Consider the following 22,831-nt stretch of genomic DNA (forward strand, 5'->3'; position numbering starts at 1 on the left):
CCATGTCTGATGGAGAACAATTTGTTTTGTTTTAATCAGAAATTTCATCCTAGACTAAAACCTTTCCCCTCAAAGATTTATTAGGCCTGCACAACTGTCCTCAAAGAGGTTGTTTTGACAAGCACTTGCTTCCAAAGAAGATCTTGCCAAAGAGAAGCATCAGTGGCGTGACTCGGGTTCCATCAATGGTAAAGAGGTGGCCGAGCCTCTGTGAAGACTCACCTATCCATCTCATGAGGGACGTCATGATTTGAAGATACTTGGTCTTCTGCACATTGAAGAAGGTGAAAGGACCCAGGAGGAGCGTGAACGCTGCCTGGAAGGACAACAAAATCACACATTAGATTAAAAACCAGAAATTCTGCCAGCAAGATGAATTTATCAGAAGAGCAAAGCTTGCATTGAAAGTTCACCTCCAGACATGTCCGTTTGTCATGAAGCTTTCTTTGTTGCTTAATTTTACAGCTAAATTGGCTGAGACACAGGGGGTCAAGTAAGCTGCTGGGTATCAGAGAACATGCCTTGGGCAGAAGAAGAGCTCAGGATCCTCTTGGCTCTCAGCCGTTTGCTATCACTGCTACAGCACTCCTTTACTGACACATTTCAGTAAAAGCTCTCAGTACAGCCTTACAGAACATTAAATATTAAACTCTGGCCTCTTTGCCCAAGTACATGCTCAGTTTAGGTATGAATAGCAATAGCCCTCACCAGTCTACTTCTATTAACATTGATGGGGTGGCTTCGGGGTATCCCACGCTCAACAGCAATGGAGCCAAGTCTGCCTGGAACTTTCCCCCCCATGCTTTAAGTCACCTGTGTAAAACATACATGGTTTTTCATAACCCTAAAAACAGATAGTGGGAAGCTACAGTGTAACAGTTCAGCTCTTGGAAGCTAAAAACCTGTGCAAAATGAGGGAAAAAGTAATAAAAGAGATACTCAGAGAACTTAATACAGTGTGGAGAGCAAAGGTTCTTCAACGAAGAACTTCCTCACTCCCCTCTTGGATGTCTATTAAGAGACCAGTGTTTCATAGAATCACAGAATGGTTTGTGTTGGAAGGGACCTTGAAGACGATCTTGTTCCGTACCCCTGCCATAGGGAGAGACCTTCCTCTAGACCAGGTTGCTCAAAGCCCTGTCCAACCTGGCCTTGAAGACTTCCAGAGATGGGGAAAATTAAATTGGGGTACACTGCAGCACCAGTCTGTTTCATCTCTTCCAGCTGGGCTGTAAAATACATTCAACAAAGATCCATCCTAGGAATCTGGACTATACAGCTTCCTATGAGAGTTTCTTCTAGCACCTCCTAGAGCACACAAGGCAACCATGCTATCAGCCCATGTCCTGAGGTGACATGTCCTGTGCAGCACTGTCACCTCTGCTGAAAGCAGCACTCAAGCCTTACCTACCCCAGAGAGAAGAGAAAAGGCTTCACTGCAAGAAGAAACAGACCCTGGCTGCAATCTGAACATTGAGATTGACAGAAGCCACTTGTAAGAGGGAGACAAAATGGGTGTTAAGAGAAGAGAGCCCTGCCTGTCCTCCATGGGATAGCACCAGCTAGCAATACACTAACAGGTCCAAATGCTGTAAGCAGGCAGTGCTTAGAAAGCCACAGCACACACAGCATAGGTTTGTAGAGCATCCCAAAGAGATTTTTAAAGACAAATATTCAACATTAATATTTACACATTGCTCTTTTCCATGACTTCTTAAAGCAGTTCAAGAAAAGGTGTCACCAGAAGCGAAGAACGGGGACTCAGAGGGGCAGGTCTGCCAAGCCTCAAGGTCTCTGTCAACCCCAACAGAGTCAGGACAGAACAGAATCCAAGCTATTTTAAGATTAGCACAACCCCAAGAAACCTTTTTTGAGACAGTTTCAGAATATCTGCAAGGCAAATTGGAAATGCCTCGCATCAGAAGTATTCTCAGGAGATGAAAGTAAACCCAGAAGGGGAACAGGGGAGAGAAGTCTCCGTTTGACATGTTGCTTGGTGGGGACATATTCTGATCCAAGACCATTGCTTACACCAAGTCTTGCTTTTACTGCTCAGATTAAAAAAAAAAAAAAAAAAGGACAGGAGCATGCACAGAATTCAGATGTGTGAAGCAATTGATAGCTGTTGGATGAAACGGTGAAATCACACAGAATACAATGCCACAGGCATAACTGGCAAGACTAAGAGCCAAATCAGGTTTAACAGTTATGGGACTTGAGGTTCTAACATAGAAGCAAACCAGTCAGTTACAAACCGTTTTTTACTCTTCTCTCTCTTGTTCCTTTATTCTAATTGGGACCTTAACTCCATTCTTTTCTCTTTAAATAAAAAACCAAGTTATGTTAAACCATGACACCTCTCCACTAAGGACTGCCACTCTATCCTAGAGCAATGCACAAACCCCAACAGACTAAAGAAACCTTTGACTAAAAAGTGATGTAGGTCAAGGGCCCAAAGCAAACAGAAGTTGACACCAACTTGTCTTATTGACAAGTATTCTGGAGTTTGTGACTAATCTCTTTCAACTTTCTCTCCCAACACTGCTCAACACAGCCTCCCCTCAAATCAGTTCATAGCTCCTGTGTCAGAAAGCTCTGAACACAGAGAGATGGACTGAGGATGTAATAATTAAGGAACAGGTGTCTGCTGCAAATGAGAATGCTCCAGAACCAATTGGCAAAACAGCCCCTCAAACCATAGCAAGGATTGACACAAAATCACCAAGCACCAAAGCAGCTGGGTCTGAAACCCAGATTTGTCTCACCCACCGAGGAAAGGAGACACGTCAAGGTGGATTTGGGGCTCAGCTGCTGAAAAGCATCCTGAGGTACTGGAAGAACCTGAGTGTTCTTCACTTTTTGCAGAGCACCTTAAACAACCAAATCCATTCAGCAAGGTTTTAAACTCTCCTCCTCTCTGGCCATTACTGCTTAACTCATGGGGAAGAGATACAAGTTGCACTTGAATGGTTGAATGTCCCCCCCATCCTTTAGGATGATCAATGTCTTCTGTTCTCAACCAGATCCTGGTCCAAAAGAACCAAGTGAGAGATTAATTCTAATGCAACAGAAATTTATTCCCTTCTCCATTTGACACCCATTAGTGGTCAAAGATGAATATCCATGGATCAATACAAACAATGCTAAGACCTGCAATGAGATGAGGTTGCCTTGCTTTGCAGGAATTTGTGCCAACCACTGTTAAGGACGGGAAGCTACAGAACACACTGGACTGCTTGGAAGAAGAAAGCCTGAGCAGAACTGAACATTAAACATCCAGATCAAAATCACTTTGAAGTGAAACTGTGTGCAGCTCAACAGGATTGAACACAGGGCAGGAAAAAGGGGCCAGTTTCTCACCAACAGCCAGGACATGAGGACAAGGACTCAGTCCCTGGATTAGAGCTAATCTCACCATCAACCATCAGGAGTCCCAAGGCCAGGAACTCTATTTAAAAACACATCCCCAAAAGGATGAGAAGAGACCACAGTGCTTAGCAGGAGAGTGTCTACTTCCTCTACCTTGCTGTGCCAGACACCTCAATCCTCTTCCAACCCATTAAGTTAATTAGTTTCATAACTTCTCCCTAAGGAAAAAGTAAGCCCAAATAAGTACCTCAGACATATCCCTAAACTTTCTATCTGATGTTTTCCAAGCTCCAGTCTCTCCCAGAGGGAAATAATTCACAAAGTACTTCGTTACACATGTAATTCAAACAATCTAAAACCTACATAGAAAACTGTACCAGTCGGCCCTGTCGGAAGTCAAATATACAGAGGCCTGGCACATGAAAAAACCCTCCCAAATTTTCCAGTTCACCTCTTGAGTCAGCTGAGGTATTTTCTAGGAGTTTATCATCCTCTCCCTAAGATTCAGCAAATAAACCGACCCAAGGCAGAATGGGAATAGTCTACTTTGATTAAGATTTTTCTGCTAGTGAAATGGTTTATTAGAAACAAGCAGGCATAGGGGGCTGATTCATTACTAAACTGAAACAAGGTAAAGGAATGCTTCTTTCAGCCAAGGAGGAGAACTGAATCTATTAAATGCTGTCTAAATTCACAGGATGGCAGAGAGAAACCATTACAGTGCTTTGGCACAGGGCTGGCTATTAAGAATGATTCCCTCATTTCCCTCCAAGCTCCTCCATTAAATGGGAAAGGCCAGGTAAATCACCAGGCTCATAGTGGAGGGTATGTGGAGTCCACACACAGCAAGTTAATGAAAAATTATTTATTTTTTCTTCCTTTGTCCTGCTAAAAAACAGCATGAAAATCCAGCACACTAAGGACTAAAAAAGACTGTGGTTTTGTTGCTTTTACTGACATTTCCAGTCAAAAAAATGAGAAACCAGTGAGGGCAGAAGAAAGAACAGCAGCTTGTCACCCTGAATAACACTCTTCCCTGCAGGCTAGTAGGAGCCACAAGCAGCACACCAGCTTGCTCAACCCCTGGGAGGGTCTTCAAATCCATTCCTCCCACCAAGCCAAGCCACAGCAACACAGGCACCAAGGTTTAGGATCTTCCCTGAGCTGTAACTCAGCTGATAGCACTTTCCCAGCCTCTGCACCTGTCAGCTCTCGGTATCTCAAAATGAAAAAGCAGGCTGGTCAACTCGAGTCTTCTTGCCACAGGGGAACTAACTAGGGCTTACCGTTGCCTGGAATATATTTTTATATATATTTATATATTTCTAAAAGTATATTTTATTAAAGCTCTTATGTTAAAACTTGGTTACGTAACCTTGTTTATTGGATTATCTTCTAAAACAAGAGTAAGATCAAGTGTTAATAGGACATCTGGTTGGTTTTTATCAGCTTAGTTGCAGCCAAGAGGACCACCAAGACAGCTCTTAACCACTAAGTGATGGCCAGCTAATGCCAGGAGCCTTTCAGACCATACAAACATGCTTTAAGCCAGTCAGAGGGCTGTTTGACCAAACGGGGTCTTTATTGACCTGAAGGGTCTATCCATCACTCTGAACCAGTACAGTTCAATAGCTTTCATCTGCTACTCAGCATGTGGCTTTTACAGCAGCAGCCAATATAGCTCAGGAAGCACAATTAGCATCCAAAATGTGGCTGATTCATGTATTAGATACAGTGGTTACAGCATTATGGCTAGTGCCTGCATACATTTGCAAGAGGACCACCTGAAAAACCAGCCTCATTCATAACTGTCACCAGAACTTGCTTGTTTTCATGCTACACAAACTCATCTGTAAGAATTGCATCTGTTTTTGGTGCTTGCCAAGTAGCAAATTAAAACCAGTAGCTATTGCTTCTTATTGATTCAGAGCCTTGAAAATTTCAGAAAGATTGTGTGGAAGCAGGGTATGTACCTGAGCAAATTGAGACCATGACTGTTAAATGCAACAAATGTGCCAGAAGCAGTGCAAAAAGTGCAAGAGTTTTTGAATAAAATAATTTGTGCAGCACAGGGCTATCATAGCAATGAGAAGTTAAGTTTCAAATAACAGAGCAATGATCCCTCAGTTTTAATGTGAAGATGGAGGTGTTGTAGCGCTCACTCCTTAGATATCCATCTCCCTTTGAGCCCCCAGCCACCCTACCTTTTCCCTTCCTCCTTCCTGCTTTTTACACCCTCATTCAAACCTACAACCCACCCCAAACCATATAATTCCTTGGAGTTCTTGCTTCCCTTTGACAGAAGCGACAACATCTCAGACAAACTTCACTTTAGGATGGTATCAAGCTCCATCTCTGCAGATACTGATGTTTAGATTTCACAGCTGTTGAGCAATGGTACCACTGCCTCACAAGACAGCACAGCAAATAACCCTACTCTAAAGAGGGGTAAGCTAAGAGCTCATAAAAAAGTCACTGGTTTAAGAAAATGGATCACTCTCCTTGGTAGACTTTGACACTTTTGCAGGGAAGCCAAGGGTTGAGTGCTTGATGCTGGACTGTGGGTACACAACATTTCCACAGCAAAGCCTGACACCAATAAGACACAGGCTTGACTGGACGAGCACTTCCCAAAGGAAGCTTTGCTTGATTCAGTGCTCAGATGCAAGGAAAGTCTCCTTGAGCATGGCAGGAAAAAGCAGACATTTCTTACATGCTGTCAGAAGTGGCAACTCTGACACTTGCTCTGCTTCTGCAAGACATCCCTGAGCTCAGAGCTATTTCACAACTCAGATGAGCACTAGAAGGGACAGATGAAACAATCCAACAAAACCAGACTACGCAAGTACAGAGAGCAAACAAGATGTCAGGGAACTGGGATACTCTGTTCCCACCTCAGGTGCTTTCCACTAGAGTGTGTCACATGTAGGGAAAAAGAAGTCCAAAAAGCAAACCTGCATTTATTGGCATGGGCACAGGTCAGAGGTTTTTTATTCCTGGTTGGAAGGCTGAACCCGACCTATCACCTTTAGTAATTCCTTAAGAACTGGTGTTCTGTTCACATCCTCAGGGAATTTTTAGGGCTGACTTTGGAGAGAAATGTTAGATGCATGGTGCATTCCCCACTCTTGTTTGGAACTCCTAGATAAAGAAAACAGCTTCATGGCATTTCAGACCTACCTGCAGCTCCCCCAAGCACACACCTGCAGCCTCTGCAAGCTCTTCTGTACTCACTTCAAGTTGTAGCTACTGCAGTACTACCCCAAGGTGGGCTCCAGTTACTCCTGTCAGGGTCCCAGGGCTTTTCAGCTGAAACATCTTAAGGGAAAAGGATCTTGAGTGTGGTGTCCCCTCTGCCATCTCTCATCCCCTTCACTAGGGTAACAAGGCCATGTTTCTGTCCTACATGAGCTCATATCTCAAGCTACAGAGCCAGATGGCCCATCAGCAAGGGCAGCAATCCAAGCTTTCCCTGGTAAAGCTTTACCCCTTGCAGTGGACAGTACAAATATAAATACATGGAAAGAGTCTGATTGTTCGGGAAGGAGCTTTTTAGAGAGCTAAAAAAAAAAAAAAGCTGAAAATCCACAGCCTCTCAAGGCTGGAGGCAGGGCTGCAGCAGGGGCCATGCTGATAGGCAGTAAGTTATCAGCAGACAAGCTGTTATGAAGCTCAAAGTTGGCTGAAAAGAGATAAACCAGCCACAGAACAAGGATTGCTCAAAGAAGTTGAGAGGCAAGAGGGATTTTAACCTCCAGATCCCCTGCAGAGTCAGGAAGTCACAATGGAGGGAGGCCACAGCCACCAGACAATCCACAAGGAATATTTATAGCTGAAGAAACAAGGGCAGTTATGCTTTGGGTACAGCAGGCAGCTGCCACAGCAGCTCCGGTAATTAACGTGCTGCTCTCGGGACACCTGGCAGAGCTCTACAATCATAACTCACATCAGGCATATTCCTGGCACTGAGGAGCCCTCATCCACCTTCTTCCCCAGTTCCCTCAGGCAGGGAGGAGGTTTTCTCCAGGAATTAAGACCTTGGTTGCCACCAGGCTGGTTTTTGCCAGTGTAGCAAAGAGGCCTTTCACCCACAGCACCCTTTAAGCTGGATGCTGCCTCCTACAGTTCCTGTGCCACAGTGATCCTAATACCTCATCCAAAATGGAAGACCTCCTGCAAGGGATGAAAATAAGTGCTTGTATCCCCAAAGATACCAACTTCAGTGGATCTGAATACTATCTAGAAGTTTTCAAAGGCTCTAGCCCAGAACCAGCATTTGATTCTAACTGCCCAGCCAGCAAAAAGGTGTAGTCACCCCAGCTCCTTAAGCTCTGATCTTGCTGGTGATCCAACACACCAAAAAGCAGCTGTGAAATGGGCAGCCTCCACATGCAGCTCTGGGAGGCCAAGGCAGAAGCAGCACATGGACAGCAAGGCAGCACTTGAGGGTGCTGCTCTCCTTTCCTCTCCCTGTCCTTACTCAGGGCCCCAGCCTGTTTCTGAAGCTGGTCAATCTCTGAGCACCAGGAACTTTCCACTTTGGAAAGAATACCCTGAAATACCAGTTCTTTTTCCACTTAATTTGAAGGAATTCAGGCACAAAGTGTTCTCAGAAAGTCATTAGGTGCAAGGATTCTGTTCCTGGCATACCTGGGGTGTGCAGGATCACAGCCAGCGGCAAGTTTATACTCTCTGGGGTAAATACACTTTCATTATCATTTTTCACAACAAGAGAGAGATAGAGGCCAGCAATAACCCCGAGGTGACTGGCATCTAATTTTTCATCATTGGAGTATTTATGGCACAGCCGTTTGCAGCATCTTGTAATCACTTTACCGCCTCCTTGACCCCTGGCTCCCCCTTATTCTGCATCTCCTAATTGCATCTGAACAAGCAGGAGGGAAGCAGCAAAGTGGATAGATGCAGGAGAGCTGAATGCTTGGGTTGTGATACTTGGAAGGACAGCAGAGGAGGTGCAGAGCCAAATTTGGCAGTACCCCCCACCACCAGCTTGCTCTGATCTCCCACAGCATATGAAAGTGGAGTTTTCCTCCTTCCTGACACTGGGTGACCTTGAGGAGTTGTTCTCTGCCTCCCTAGTTCATTAGCATGGTATGAGAGATTAATGAGTTTCCTCCAAGAAAGTGTGAGGGCATCATCTTTATACACAAATACAGCCCCAGATTCCTGCATATTTGTAGCCTCTCCCGGCAGGGCATTGGCAACTACAACAATATTTATATTGACTACAAAAGCCCCTGGGTTAGACAGCACAAAGCAAGGGAGATGTGGACCAGCATGACACGGATGCACAGAGGGCCCTGCAAACATGTCAAGCTACAAGCTGCCAGGGTTAGGAGGTACTTGGGTTCAGCAAGGATGAATGTTCCTGACGGCCACTAAGCCCTTGTCTGCCACAACACCAGCAGTGCTTTCACCACTAAGCCGTTATTTGTTCTCTTTACTTTTCTCCCCTACAAACCTCTCAGTTGAGTTTCTCAGGATTCTCCAGCTGCCTGGAGGATGTAGCTTCAGGGGCAGCATCATCCTGCCCACTGTGTGATGCCGGAGTTGCCTGAAGGGAAGGAAAGTCTCTCACTTTAAAACTACTTAGGACAAAGGAAGAGATAAAGCCTTGTTGCCCAGGGCTACTGGGGTGTCTGTTCACTTCTAGCCTTCTTCCCTGCACAGTGCACACCAAACAGGTGCAACAGGCTTGGGAGATCAGCTCTGCCCCAGAGCATTATACCAACTTCAACTTACAAGATAAATCCCAGCTGCATTATTTGTATTTATAGTCCTGCTTACAGAAGCATGAGCTACGTGTGGGATTTGCTGATGTAGACCAAAAATCCACATTTTTGGACAAGAGCGTCAGTGATCTCACTCAGACATACAGTGCAATTTAGGATGGCATTAAGTTGCAGGCTTATTTAGGAGTAAAAAGATATATGGGTCTGCCCAGAGCTTTCCTCCACAGCTTCTGATAATGTTCATAGCAGCAGAACTGCACAGTTCTGCAGTCCTGATAATTTCTACCTGTATATTAAAGAATTAATGGTAATTTCAGGGGATGAGAGATGAAGACTGCTGTCTTACTAGATGAAAACAATGATGTGAATCAGGCAGGCAGCAAGGTCAGACCTCTGTTTAAAAACAAAGCTGGTGCTAAAGCACCAAACAGAATACTGGAAAATATGCTGTTGAGAAAAAGGCTTATATTGCATTTCCCAGGGGATTGTTTAGCTGACTTAACACATCTTCTTCAGCTCTGGTTCCTAGGATGCTGTCACAATCACTGCAGAAAGTAACACTGCACAGGGGAAATCTATTTATTACTTATTTTCTACCAATGTTCTGAAAACCTAAGATTTGTGGCTCTTCTGGAACAGTCTAGCCCAAGAAAGGAATTTTAAAAGGCCCTTTTTAAACCTTTACCACTCGGTGTAGGGAGTGGGTGATCACATATATTAGTTCTGACACCTGCCCTATTCGGGAGAGATTGGTCTCCAGTATCAGGAGAGAACAGTGTCAGCTTTGGTGCCTTGCTGCCCAAGTGAGCTGACTCCAAAGGACAGCTTTATTCAGGGAAAGCAGCAGCATGGACTCTCAGCCTTGGCAGGGTGGCTGTACTGTGCAGCAGGGCTGTGGTTTGAGCCCAACATCACCTCTGATGAGCTTCCAACTGCAGAATGTGCAGAAAAGCAAACAGAGATCTATGTAGTCACTTCTTCACCCAGTTTGTTTAGTTGGTTTGTTTCCAAGGTTCATGATCACCATCCAACACCACCTAAGTCAAACCAAGCACTAAAGTGTACAGGACATTCTTCCTTGGGGAAGCCAAGAGTGTCTGAGCTCACTGATGGCCCCTGCCCATTGCATCTCTGCATCTCTTGCACCTTACTTCTCTGAAGGGCTGGTAGTACCTGCAGCACACCTGGCCATGCATTCAAGCAGCACCACAGCACCCTTCCTTTCCAGACAGCCCTTGCCAGCCTGCTGAAGGTACCAGAGGGACACAATTGGTCCTTTGGAAAAGCTCAGCATCCAAGTGACAAGCACAACCCAAGCTCCACTTAGGAAAACACACTTCTCATTGTGAAGTGAACAGACAGCTCTGTACAGAAAACACATTCCAGTTCCCTGCACTATTGATTTCCCAGTGAAAAGAGACAAGCTAATCCATTAATGTTAGTTGCTTCTAAGTGTGGTCTTGCAGTTGCTTCAGTCTGGTCCCAAAGGCTGATTCTCTCACCCAGTGTTTGCCTTCTGGCTGGTATTTCTTTTACTCAAAATGCCATCAATTACAAGGAAGCAAGAAAAATCACCCATCAGAAGCTGAACTCCAGCTCTTAGGTCACTGGCACAAAAAGTTTATATTTCACTTCCACAACACCACACTCATCTGCCTCTCCTCCTGATGGCTCAGGATGAACCTCTGTTTCACAAGTCCAGTTATTATCCGAAGATCCCTTTGCATTAGGAAACACAAGGAGTGTGGCAACCTCCAGTAAAGCCAGTTTATCTGTCACAGGCATATGATGAGCAAGCAATTGAAAGGATTTATTGATGAGTCCACAGAAGAAACGACCAGGATAAAGGAGGCAGGATTTATGCCATATTAACAAGGCTGTGTGCCAATTTCAACCTATTAGTTGCACAATAAAAAGAGTTGGGACTTGCCTTCACATCCCACATCCAGACACCATTTATTTTAGCAGAACTTGGCTCCTATCCCTCTTCAACCATTTCAGACCAAAGCAACAACTTAACTGACCTTACTTTTTGGAGGCTGAGTAGACAGAGGCATGAGAAGACTCCAGTCAGCCTCTGAGACACGGCTTTTAGCCAGGGAAAGCTGTATTTCAGGGGCACCTGTAACAATTTGGCCTACTGATATTGATACTTCATGCAGCACTAATTCCTCTCATGTCACAGCAATGCTTCAAAACTCAGGTGCCCTGTACACACAAAAATGGCACAATATTCTGGACTATTGAAAAGCTTTTTTTCTTATTTTGAAGGCTTTCAGAACTGCCTTTATGCACAGAAGTAGCAGCTGCCTTTTTTGTACATTTATTTATATTTCTATATCAGTATCATAGTAAACCACATAAAAGCATTTGTGGTAAGGAATATAATGCAATATTTTTGGCAAGAAGGTCTTACCATGAATAACTTCTTATAGGATATGCAGGGTGACAAGCTAATAGTGCCCCAGTCCTGCTGCATCCTTACTGCAAGCTGAAGTAACCTAGAACACAACAATGCTACAGTTTAAGCAATTTCTTTAAACAAGAGAATGACTTCACACCATCAGGATAGACTACCACCAGCTTTCCTTCCTTTTTACTGGCTCACTCTGGGAGCCCAGGACAAGCGCCCCAAACCTTTTAGATTGATGTGCTGTGAAATCAGCCCTCCCTGGTCCAGCTCCTAACTCTGAGGCAGCTTTCTTCCCCACCACAGGTTCTCAATGTCTATAGACATTAAGACCTGTAAGAATAAATATCCAGGAGACAGCAGCTGTGACCCATTTATTACTGAATGTTGCTGCAGGGCACAGCTGAGGAAGGCAGGGCAGAGGAAAAGCACTTGCTGCAAAGGGAACAGTGGGGAAAACCCAGGTGCCCTTGGAAGAAGCACTCTGCTTGCAGCACTGCTCCAGCTCTGTTGCTCCAGCTCCCAGTTGGAAATAAACAGCTTAGATCAAGCATGGATGTTCAAGTACTGCCATGAGGGCTTCTCTCATATCACTGCTGGGAGGCAAAATATAAAACAAAACAAAACAAAAAACAAAAACAAACAAAAAAAAAAACCAACCAAAAAAAAGAGAAACCAACAGAAGCCAACAATGGACTGAGAGGCCACAAGAGCATCATGTACCAAACAAGCTGATAAAACTGCCCTAGTGCAGGTAAATGCATTTGGAAAGATCTATTTTGACAATAAAAATCTCAGATACCGTTACCCAGAGCAGGGCACAGGCAGAGCCAGGAAGGAGAAATGCCGTGGAGGGAAGCAGAGCACGTACAGCAGGCACACAAAGCCCAGCACTCCAGCCTGCAGCCGGAGCGGGCGGGGAAGGCAGCACCGCGCCGAGGCCGACAGGATCCACATCAACACTTATCAGTTCAGCCTTTGCATTTGCTGATTAAGTTCTGCCGGTCCTGAGCAATGGTACAACAGCACGTGTGTCTTCAGACCACCCCCTCCCCCCCTGCACAGCCTCCTGCAGCTGCAGCCCGGCCCCACTCTGGTCATCGATCAGAGCATCGGGCCGGGGTGACATTGTCCCCTCCTGAAGAGGGACAGTAAGCGCCTGTGAGCCCGCTCATTTTATTCACTGCACAAGCACGTTTCCAACTGGGATAATCTCCATTAAACCATCTGCGCTCCCATCCTCGCCTGGCCTGCACCCGCTGGGCTGCCTGCGATACTGCAGCATCTGTGAACCGGCACAAGCGGATGCCACGTCCCTTTCCCAATCAGCTAAAAAAACCAACAGAGACTCAGACAGAACAGATGCACCTGGTGGCTTTGATGCTCTACCGAGCCAGGCTACCAGGAGTACCTGTGCCAGTGCCTCTTCTGAAAGGCACATGGCTCCCCTTGAGAATTCAAGCCATTTCCTTTCCATCATGGGAAGACACCATGTCCCAGATTGCCAGAAGAGGAGGGCTGAGAACAGAGTAGAGGTTTCAGCCTCAACGGCTGCCCTGGTGCAGAACAGAAGCATTGTTTGCCAGGTCATGAACACAGTTTGGATCAGACACTCTAAAGAGCTGCTGATCCCTAGGATTTAATCTCTTCTTTATCTCAGTACCTGCTTTCTAGAAACAGGGACTATCATATCACATTCCCACATGACTTCGACAGAAAGACAAGGAAGTGTTACAATGAAAGATCTGAAACTTAAATCTGCTGCACCGTCCCCATGACCTCCCCAGCATAGCCCCATGGAACCTACAGAGAGCATGATAAAGCAGCTGCACTGAAGTGTGAATTCAGCACTGAGAGAACGTGACCCTCTCCTCAGCACTGCCAGAGACAGCCAAGGGACTTGGGAGTCACTCCAGCTGTTGAGGACGTGGCAGGGTGGTAACGGGTAGGAAGCAAAGATAGAAAGCCATCGATCTGCTTTAACTCTGATCACTGCCTGCCTTAAACAAGGTCACTGGGCTGCCCAACACACACTTTTCTTGGAAGAAAATTTGTCCTGCAGGGTCTTGCCCTCACAGGAGCGGAACAGCACAGCAAGGCTCACCCTTCAAACCTCCCAGGTCTTTTATGGTCCCAAAAAGGAGGCAAGTATTAGCAGCAGGTGATGGGACAGGAGCAAAAGTCTATTTACATATTTCCTGCACTTGCTGTCACTTATTTGTTTTGCAAGTTTTTATTTTCCAAAGCAATTTATAAACAAGAAGTGAGACAACCATTTGTTCAGACAAAGGTTAATAGGGGCCTAGCGGTCTCTGAAGACTCTGCAGACACACTTAGGTGTGAAATCTTGGAGCAGCAATAAAGATGCTGCACAGACAAGAAAGTCTCAAGAGAAGCATTTAATCTGTCTAAATATTCTCATTATGTACATAGTTTTCAGCTTCCATTCACAGTAATCAGAGCAGAGACAGCTTCCAGAAGCCTTTTTAGACAATAAGGCATGAAAAAGGATTTTTACGTCAGCCATTATTCCTCTCTTCATCCCCAGCTTGAAGAGTCAATGTTTGAAATGGTTTTTGTCGAAAAGAAGACACAGTGTTGGGAGAGAAAAAGTTGACAGGAGGAAGGCAGCACGGGTCTTTGGCAGACTGGTGGGACTTGGCACAAAGCAGCTCCCATTGGCACCATTTGTCCAGAAAACCTCAAATAGATTATTCTCCTCCAAAATAGGTTTTCTGTAGGGTCATGCACAGAGTGTGAAATATAACACTACTTCCAGAGACCTGCTTCACTGGAACAAGCAAGACATTTAGGTTACATCCACACATCTTCCTCCTAGATCACTTAAACCTAAATACAGTACTAAGATAAGGTAGGAAAACTAGAAGCAGCCATCTAGGACATCATCTAGGCTGATCCAAAACTCAGCTGCTTTCTTTTGGGATCACAGTGTCCATCTGTCCCCTTGCCACAGGGGAACTTGTTTGCAAATGAGACCTTGTTTGTCCACTGAAACATGGAACCTGAATTATTCCATCAGGCAAGAATTCAAAATAGAAAGTTAAGAAAAGAGAATAGTTCTCTATGGGTATGATCTCCCAGGACCAAGAGAAGCTGTGCTCTTGATGCATCTCTCCTCTCCTCACTTTCATGTTGCATTTTCCCATTCAGACAGGCAGGTCTCAGCTTTTCTGGCATGTTCAAAACTCTACTTCTATACACAAGAAGCTTGGACAAAATGTGTAGAGATAATTACAATGCTTTACTACTAATTTTTTTTGCTTGAAGTCAAATGACTTCCTTGCCCTGCCTTCCCCTCCCCAGGTTTCTCTCAGAAAGTTTAAGAGCTCAACTGGTCACTAGCTGTCCACACTACAAACAGGACAGAGGGAAAATATTAACCAGCATAGCCACTTTGGAGGCAGCCCAAACTCAAAGCCAGGGTCAGTACTGTGATCTGAGTGTTTTATAAATTATTACATCTCATCCCTCTCTAAAGAGGTCACCATCCTCTCTGTTTTCTGGAGAATGAAATAACACAGGTCAAACAGGGAGTGGGACCAGAAGAGCTGGAGGCAGAACACGTTCCATTTTACTCCCATCTTCACTCAGTAAGAAGCATTAGAGACTTTTAACAGAAAAGCAGAACTTAGAGATAAGGCTGACACCCAGAAGTATCCTGAAAATAGTGATTGTGAGAATTGACCCCCACCAGTAACCCACTACAGACTGGTCTGTTCTCCCACAAACAATCCCACCCTCCACCTAAGAGGGCATAGAGAACAACACTGAAGCCTCATCCCAGTTACTGAGCAGAAAAGGATTAACCACTAGCAAAGACTTTGCAGATATTTGTTCTCCAAATCCACAAGACAAGCAGAGGGAAAAGCTCCTCTGAGAGTTATGTACACAGACTTCAAGTCTAATGCTTACAGAGTCTTAATTTTTTTAATTTTGCAAGTCCTAACAACAATTATCTTCATGAATTATAGACACAATATCTGAGAGACACAGGCAGTAATTAATGCATGTCTGCCTTTTCTGACTAGCTCCTTCTGCTGGGTCAGGGAGAGTTATTGAAATTCAGGAAGGAAATCTTCAATCTTCTAGAAGTTTTAAAGAAACAGACCAAGACAGAATTTAATAAAGCAATAATATTTCTCTTAAATAATTAACTAGTCTTTGACACTCACTAATATTTCTGAGGCCCAGCTCTTACTTTTGCAGTGACACTGGATGTGATCCACTGCATCTCCAAAATGTACTGACTCCAAAATTACCTCTGGATTTTTCTGCACACACATAGCCACCTTCATTCCTTTTACTTAAAATTCTCACTGAGACCCTTAACAGAAGCCACACAGTGCAGCACTAGCATCCTTCCCTCCTCCCATTTTCCCCTACCGACATCTGTCTCCAAATACGAGCGCTCAGCACTCCCCAGGCTCTAAAGAAGCCATGTTCATCATCCTCTGGGAAAAGCCCTGGGGTCAGAGTAGAACCCCAGCACAGCATTAGATGCAATAGACAATCCTGAACTAGACAAAGCTATTACTAAGGCAGCGTATACCACTGGATGTTGTCTAAGCTGGTTGTTTCCATCATCTTTCAAGTAGCAGATTCTCCTGTAGCACTAACAATTTTATTCACATAAAGGATGGACTCAATGATCCTTGTGAGTCCGTTCCTTCTAAAGCACTCAAGTGAGTTTAATAGACTTCAGTATCTTGACAACAATTACCCCCAAGCAAATATTAATTAGCCAGCCACTGAAAAAACCAGTGAAGAAAAACACAGCCTTTGGCAAAAATATCTCGCCTGCTTAAGCAATATAAAACTACACACCAAGATGGACAGGACTCAAACTCAAAACCATAAGAACCATTCTGATGGCCAACAAGTTCAAACACAGCCATGTCATCAAGAATAGGGAGAGGGTATTTTGGCAAAAAAGTCAGACTGAACCAAAATTTTAATATTCTGTTGTGCACTTGAACTACATTATTTCTACAAGAAAAAAACCTCCCTGTGCACTAGAAGCAGAGTTTAAATGGCAACAGTGGTCATCCCAATTCCAGAAGCTCACCAGATACAGTCTGTAAGCATCAATCCTTCGAATTGGCCCCCAGCACTTGTCCGTGTCGTTGTACTTTGTGCTGTCTCCAACACTGCAAGAATGGTTGCCAGTGACACTGCTGGGAAAGGAGGGAGAAACAAAAGAGAATAATTAACTCCTAGCAGATGTCTTCCCCTCTCCTGCAAGAAAGAAGAATGAGAGGAGGCCAATCCTCCTCTCTGTCCCTGGTCACACTCACTTCCTTACATTTTCTGGACAGTGTAACACAGCAAGTTGCTGAGTACCAGAGGTTTAAAGGCAAATTCTTGGATTGCCTGCAGTTATTTGCAAGTTTTGCCATTTAATCATCAAGCTGGTGAGCTTAGATCTTTTATGGATCACTGAGGTTTTCCATTTTCAAGACTGAAGTAAAAATCCAGACCAGATTTGATCAAACTAATCTATTTTATTATCTGTTTCTCTGAGAAAGGCACCACTCCCAGTCTAGAACCAAGTCCATGTACCATCACCATTCACTGGCCTCAGGCTTATTAAGCATCACACCCCTCAACTCTTACCCAAAGGGAGAGACAAGGCAACATATTGCAGAGTATTGCAATCAAATTATGGAGCAACAAGTCTCATGTCTGCAAGTGCTGAAGCTGGAAATTCTGCACACCTGAGCCCTTGTCTGGAATCAGGTCAGCTACTTTGCAGTCAGGCAGCAGGCACACAGGTGGGGAATACAAAACAACTTCACCACCCACCCACAAGAGATGAGCTGTCCTTGAGTCATTTCTCCACCCCATGCTCTGGAAAGTACAGCTGATCCTAGTCAGACTTCTCACCCCATCAAACCCTAAGCCTGCCCTGTCCCCTGGCAGCACACAGCCCCTCAGGAGTAAGCACACTTACCAGGTCACCTGCATTAGGGAGACTGGCACCGCTGCTGCATAGATTGCCAGATCTCCATAGAGGTAGATAATTATACAGAAATAGAAGAGGTTGACACCCACTGCAGAAAAAGAAAATATTGTCCAGATTCAGCAGAGTATACAGAGACTCTTGTTCTCTGCACTTCAAATATACAAAAATTTCAAGATCTTAAATCACCATTTGCCTCCATAGTTTCTGCAGCAAACTACCCAAGCTCAGGGAACTTACCAGGGAAGAGGAACTGATGGGGCATGAGGGGTCTCAGAGCTCCACTCTGCCACCTTCAATAGCTGGTACTGACACTAAATAAACCCTCTAGTTCAAGCCCATCCTGCAGTCAAGACCAACAGGTCTCACATAAGTCACCTGCCAGACACAGCTGTCAGCTCTGAACAGCCACAGACAAACATCCGGGTGATGCTCTCAGACTCAGTGTGAGCACAGCCTGACAAAGTGAAATGCAGAGAGAATGTTTCTAGGCTCTGCTGATTCCAAATCCTCTGACTGCAAACCTGCAGGATCTTCACAATATGGACTTGTTGGGATCTAGCCCTTCAGAGCTCAGATTCCAATGGGCTGAAATGGGGCTGCTTTGGGAGATTCCCTACCACTGGCAACTTGAGCCAAGGTACAATCCTGCAAAGCTTTAAAACTGTTTCTGTATCCCACTTACACTGTTCCTGCCCCTACTCATTTTTTTGTGATAATTTTTTTCTGCTTTTTTAAAAGTTATTTTTAATTTAAAGCTTGCCCTGCGTTCACCAATGAGATTAAAAGAAAGTCTTACACAAATTAACTGGGTGCACAGAACAGTCTTACTGAGGCACAAGAAGACACCACTGTGAAGAGCTAAAATCTAAAGGGATAAAGAAATCCTTGATGAGATTCCAGGTTTCTCTTTTTGCAAGCAAGTCTGTACAAATCTCACCAACAAGCAGGAAGATATTTTATTTCAGAGTCAGATGAGTTACAGAATAAAAGCCTCAAATTTATTTAATTTAGGAAGTTGACATTGAAGGAAAACAGCTCAAGAAACCTGCCCATAGTTTCAAGTTGTGATGCCACCTGATGCTTAATCCCAGTGCAGCTTGAGCAAACCTCACACTCACAGCTGTGACAACTATCAAACAAGAACAACACTACTGCAGGACTGAAGACTCATTCTGAGTGCTGACTGAGTGCTTGGGTGCCCCAAAGCTTTGCCATGTTTTGCCATCATACTACCCCTGGTCTCTGGATGTCAGGAAACATTATTAGGCATTCTCCTTTGTTTAAATAAATTATTCCATATGCTGAGCCTGCTTAGCATGAAAGGGGCTGTATCAGCTGCCCTGCTTCTGTACAGTAGCACTCTAAATGAGTGCTCTAGAGTTGTTCCTGGAGACAAATGGACTTGCTACAGAAACTGTCAGATCATTCTATATAGTTCTCCCATTGTTTTCTTGCTCTGTGAAAGATGTCTTCACAGTTAGGGAGTCTCTGCATTGTTCTGGAGACAGCAACAAACTACCAACCAGTCTTTTCCAATTTCCCATTAAGAGGGGTTGAAGGTTTTAAATAATATCTAATATAGGACAGAAGCAGCAGAGACACAAAGCTGAGGACTACACAGACTCAGATAGACATTCTGTTTTGGGATCTGCGACTGGTGTCAGGACTCAGCTGCCTCCCCCCCACAAAATAAAGCTGACATGACCAGCTAAGCCTCAGCAACACCAGTCAGTACCCAGCAGCACCCCCATCCAATGCAGACCTCTCTATCTGCAGGAAGCACAGGTGACACTCCTCTCCAAGACAGGAAGACTTTAACATCAGTTATTTTATAAACTGCTGCTGACCCTCCCTGATCAATACTTTCATTACTTGGCACAAAACGAGGTGAAAAAAAAAGCAATTACTTCCTGTGAGGAAATAGCGTGATAGATGTGCCTAGAATCTATTACTGCAATAAATGACTGCTCAGTTCCAGAAGAAAGCACCCAACATTAAAAAATAAAAAAATCAAATCAAGAAAAAAAGTAGTTTTTCAGAGCCAGATCTTTCAAAAGAGCACACAGTCTCTTCACAGCCTAAACCTAAGTCAGCTCCCTTTAAGAAAGCAGACAATCTGAAATTGAGATTTATCCCCAGCTTACCTCTTAGGACTGCAGATTCAACTCCTGTCAGATTGTTGAAAATAAAAATCAGTCAAGGGAAAGGAGCAGAGAAGTCACTAGAAATCAGGGGTATTGAGGTCTACTGCACAGCTTTCATCAGTCTTCCCTCTGGAGGCTGTAAAGCCCTCCATCACCTTGGGTTTGGATCCATACATTATATATCATCAGTAAACACCCAGACATTTGCCAGCTGTGAAACCTCACAGGCTGGTGCTTGGAGCTGGGAATTCCCCAGTGTGGCCCAGTTTCACAGCACTAAGTGGTCACTGAGCAGCTGCCGTTGCTGAAGGCCTTTCTGTGCAGCTGTGGGGAGGGAGCACCTCAGCAGGGACCTGCAGAGGGAAGTCTTTCACCTGTCTGTCTCTGCAGCCACTGGGGTGTCTCTGAATCAGTGACAGGGATGGAGCCTCACTGCTGAGCTCTGACACAGGGAAAGCAGCAAATGAATTACACCTGCCCCAGGTCCTTTGCTCTGGGTACCTCACCCCCTCTGGAAGTCACAAGTAGGGTCAGGCCATGGCCTGCAGCTGTTCCAGCCACCTTCCTGCAGATGGATTCATCCCCTTGTGATGGGCTGAGCAGACCCTGGGGAGGATCCCTAACACAGAAATCAGATAACTCTGGCTAAAGCAACATTAAGAAGAGGGATTAAGATTTAAGAGTACTAAGCAGTTTATTTCACTTTGCTTGGAAGCTACATCAGTGCTGATGGAGAGAGGACACATATTCCCAGCACCCTCTACTGGCTGAACACCAGAGCGGCCCAGAACCTGCCTGGCTCGTGGGGGTCCTTTCCAGCTCCCCTATGAAGCACTTGCAGAGAAGGGGCCTCCTGAAACTTGATGAGAATGCTCTGACTCCTGTGATGCCCATCCTCCATAGCCCAATCCTCAGCAATACAGCTAAACCCTGTTACATGATTGCTCTCAAAGCACTTCTCAAATATTACTCAGATGAGCATCAGGAGACAGGGATGTGTTCACCATATTTTACACACAGCAAAGCAAACAAGCAAGAAAACTTGCCTCAGGTCATAACAACTCAGTGGTACAGGCAAGACCAGGAACAAGATGTTTCTGACACACATCACTTCTCTGACTAAAAATGTGGCAGCCTAGTCCAAGGTGGATTATTTTGATAGTCCTAAGTGATTCAAATCTACAAAATCCCAGAAGAGGCATGCAGGAAAATTTAAAAGTTTTTTCAATTAACTTTAAAAGCAAAAAATAAAGTTCAAAGAATACTCGCTCCTTAAGCCCAGCTGTCCTTCAGAGGCAACAGCTTTACACTGGTACAACACCGATGTAATGTAGTGGAAAAAACCCAGCCTTCCATTACCTCTTTGCAAGCCAGCGACAAGGGAAAACATCACTTTCCACAAAAAATGGGGCCTGACAGGCTCAAAACTGCACAGCCATGGTGTCTGATGATATTCTGGCTCTGCACAGCATTTCATTGTCCTGCTTTCCAGGTTTCAGAATCTTCATCACTGTGGTTTGCATTTCTATCACATGCAGCAATGGATGGGGCTTTATTAGAGCAGGGTTACAAGACTGTTCCCTGGCATACAAAAGACATTTAAAAGCAAGAAGACAAGGCAGCTGCCTATTACATCCTCAGCAGGGACCTCTTCAGCAGTTTGTGTCCCAGCTCTCTTGATAATTCCCCAGATACAGACAATTCCTAGAAGCTCCTATCAGAAGTCTCTCTCTTTCAGACTGCTATCTACAAGGCTCAGAGAAGCCTGAATGCTTTATTCGCAAATGCTACAACCAAAATGCAACTGGAAAACACTACAGCTGGGCTCTACAGCTTCAGAAAGTGGAGATCACAGAGGACACATGCAGTTCAGAGGTAGGTGAACTGCAGTCAGAAAAGGCACTTGCCTTTATCAAGGCTGCTCCCATAACCTGCATGTTTTGCTGGTTCCATGCCCAACACAGCAGGTTCTGGCCCACCTGGCCCATAAATACCTTTTGGAAACACCACACAGGAGGATGAATATAGTCCACAGTGAGAAGGAACAGCACATCTAGGTGGAATTATCACAAACTTAAGATGCAAACCCACACTGAGAAGCATGCAAACTTACAGAACAGCTATACACACAACATGCAGGAGGACCCAAAGGGATTTTTGAAAATGTTCATCACTTACCTTTATTGAAGAACATGGAAGCCATCTGGCCCATTTCCACCCTCTCAGTGATTTCAAAGATATTGGCTGAGCCACGTCTCTCTGCAAGTTAAAAAGCAAGAAGTGTTTCAACCAGTCCCTCCAATAAGCCCTAAGGCCAGGTTACCTGGATACTTGGGAACCTGTAGCAGCAGTTTGAAGGACAGTATGTACAACTCCACAGCTGCAGAGTCACTGGGCCAATTACTCTGCTGAAGCTAGTCTAGGGTATTTGGAAAATAAGATGTTCTCATCTTATTGACGTAGAGGGAAAAGATCTCTATCAGGCTGCAGAAGGCAAACTGAATTCTCAATGAGTCTTATCTTACAGGTGCTGAGGACTTTGGGATGAGAGCATGTGGAAGTAAGGGTGAAATGGACAGAGGAGTCCACTGGAACACTGTCTGCAGAGAAGAGGCCTCATACCAGTGCAAGCATGAACTCGGTACTCACGAACTGACAGGATAGGCCGTGTCTCTGCTCGCTCATAGCCATCTTGGAGGAGAACATCACTGTCAGACACTCCAGAGGAAGAATCTTCATCTTCATCATCCTCCTGGATGAAAAGATCACTGCTGAGATATCTGCTACCCACAGTACAGGCTGTGCCACCCCATGTCATGGTTACTTCCAGACACTCAAAAGAAGGTCCCAAACAGGAAGGGAGGACATGCAAGCAAAGGCAATACCAGGGAACCCAGAGGATGCTGTGGAGGGCAGAAGAGGACACTAGCAGAGCAGGCTGAAGTGAGTGACATGTACCAGCCCCAGATCACACACACAGCAACACTGCCCAGCTCATGTAGTGATAAGTGGCACAAGGAAGTTGGAAACTTCAGGAAGATCTGCAGTGTTGCAGAACTGGGAGAAAAAAAATAATCCAAGTATATTTAGCTAGCACAAGCAGATCTAGTTCCTAACTCCATCCCACTAACACCAAGCCAGGGGTCTAAATCAGTGCAAACAACTATGCCTC

General features: G+C 44.9%; 1 protein-coding gene across 2 annotated transcripts in view; it reads right to left on the reverse strand.

Moving 5' to 3' along the window:
* Nucleotides 1-22,831, reverse strand: part of TMEM104 (transmembrane protein 104) — a 43,804-nt gene that overhangs the window by 15,093 nt on the left and 5,880 nt on the right. Inside the window, exons 5-9 of one of the 2 annotated variants that reach the window (XM_036394771.2) lie at nucleotides 22,309-22,411; nucleotides 21,838-21,918; nucleotides 17,504-17,603; nucleotides 16,619-16,724; nucleotides 223-316 (exon numbers count right to left, since the gene is read on the reverse strand). In XM_036394771.2, coding sequence (XP_036250664.1) covers nucleotides 223-316; nucleotides 16,619-16,724; nucleotides 17,504-17,603; nucleotides 21,838-21,918; nucleotides 22,309-22,411 — 484 coding nt within the window. Of the gene's footprint in view, nucleotides 1-222; nucleotides 317-16,618; nucleotides 16,728-17,503; nucleotides 17,604-21,837; nucleotides 21,919-22,308; nucleotides 22,412-22,831 lie in introns of both variants that reach the window. The other variant, XM_036394770.2, reaches the window with a different exon arrangement.

Source organism: Molothrus ater, chromosome 19, assembly GCF_012460135.2.
Source record: "Molothrus ater isolate BHLD 08-10-18 breed brown headed cowbird chromosome 19, BPBGC_Mater_1.1, whole genome shotgun sequence".
NCBI classification, from domain to species: Eukaryota; Metazoa; Chordata; class Aves; order Passeriformes; family Icteridae; genus Molothrus; species Molothrus ater.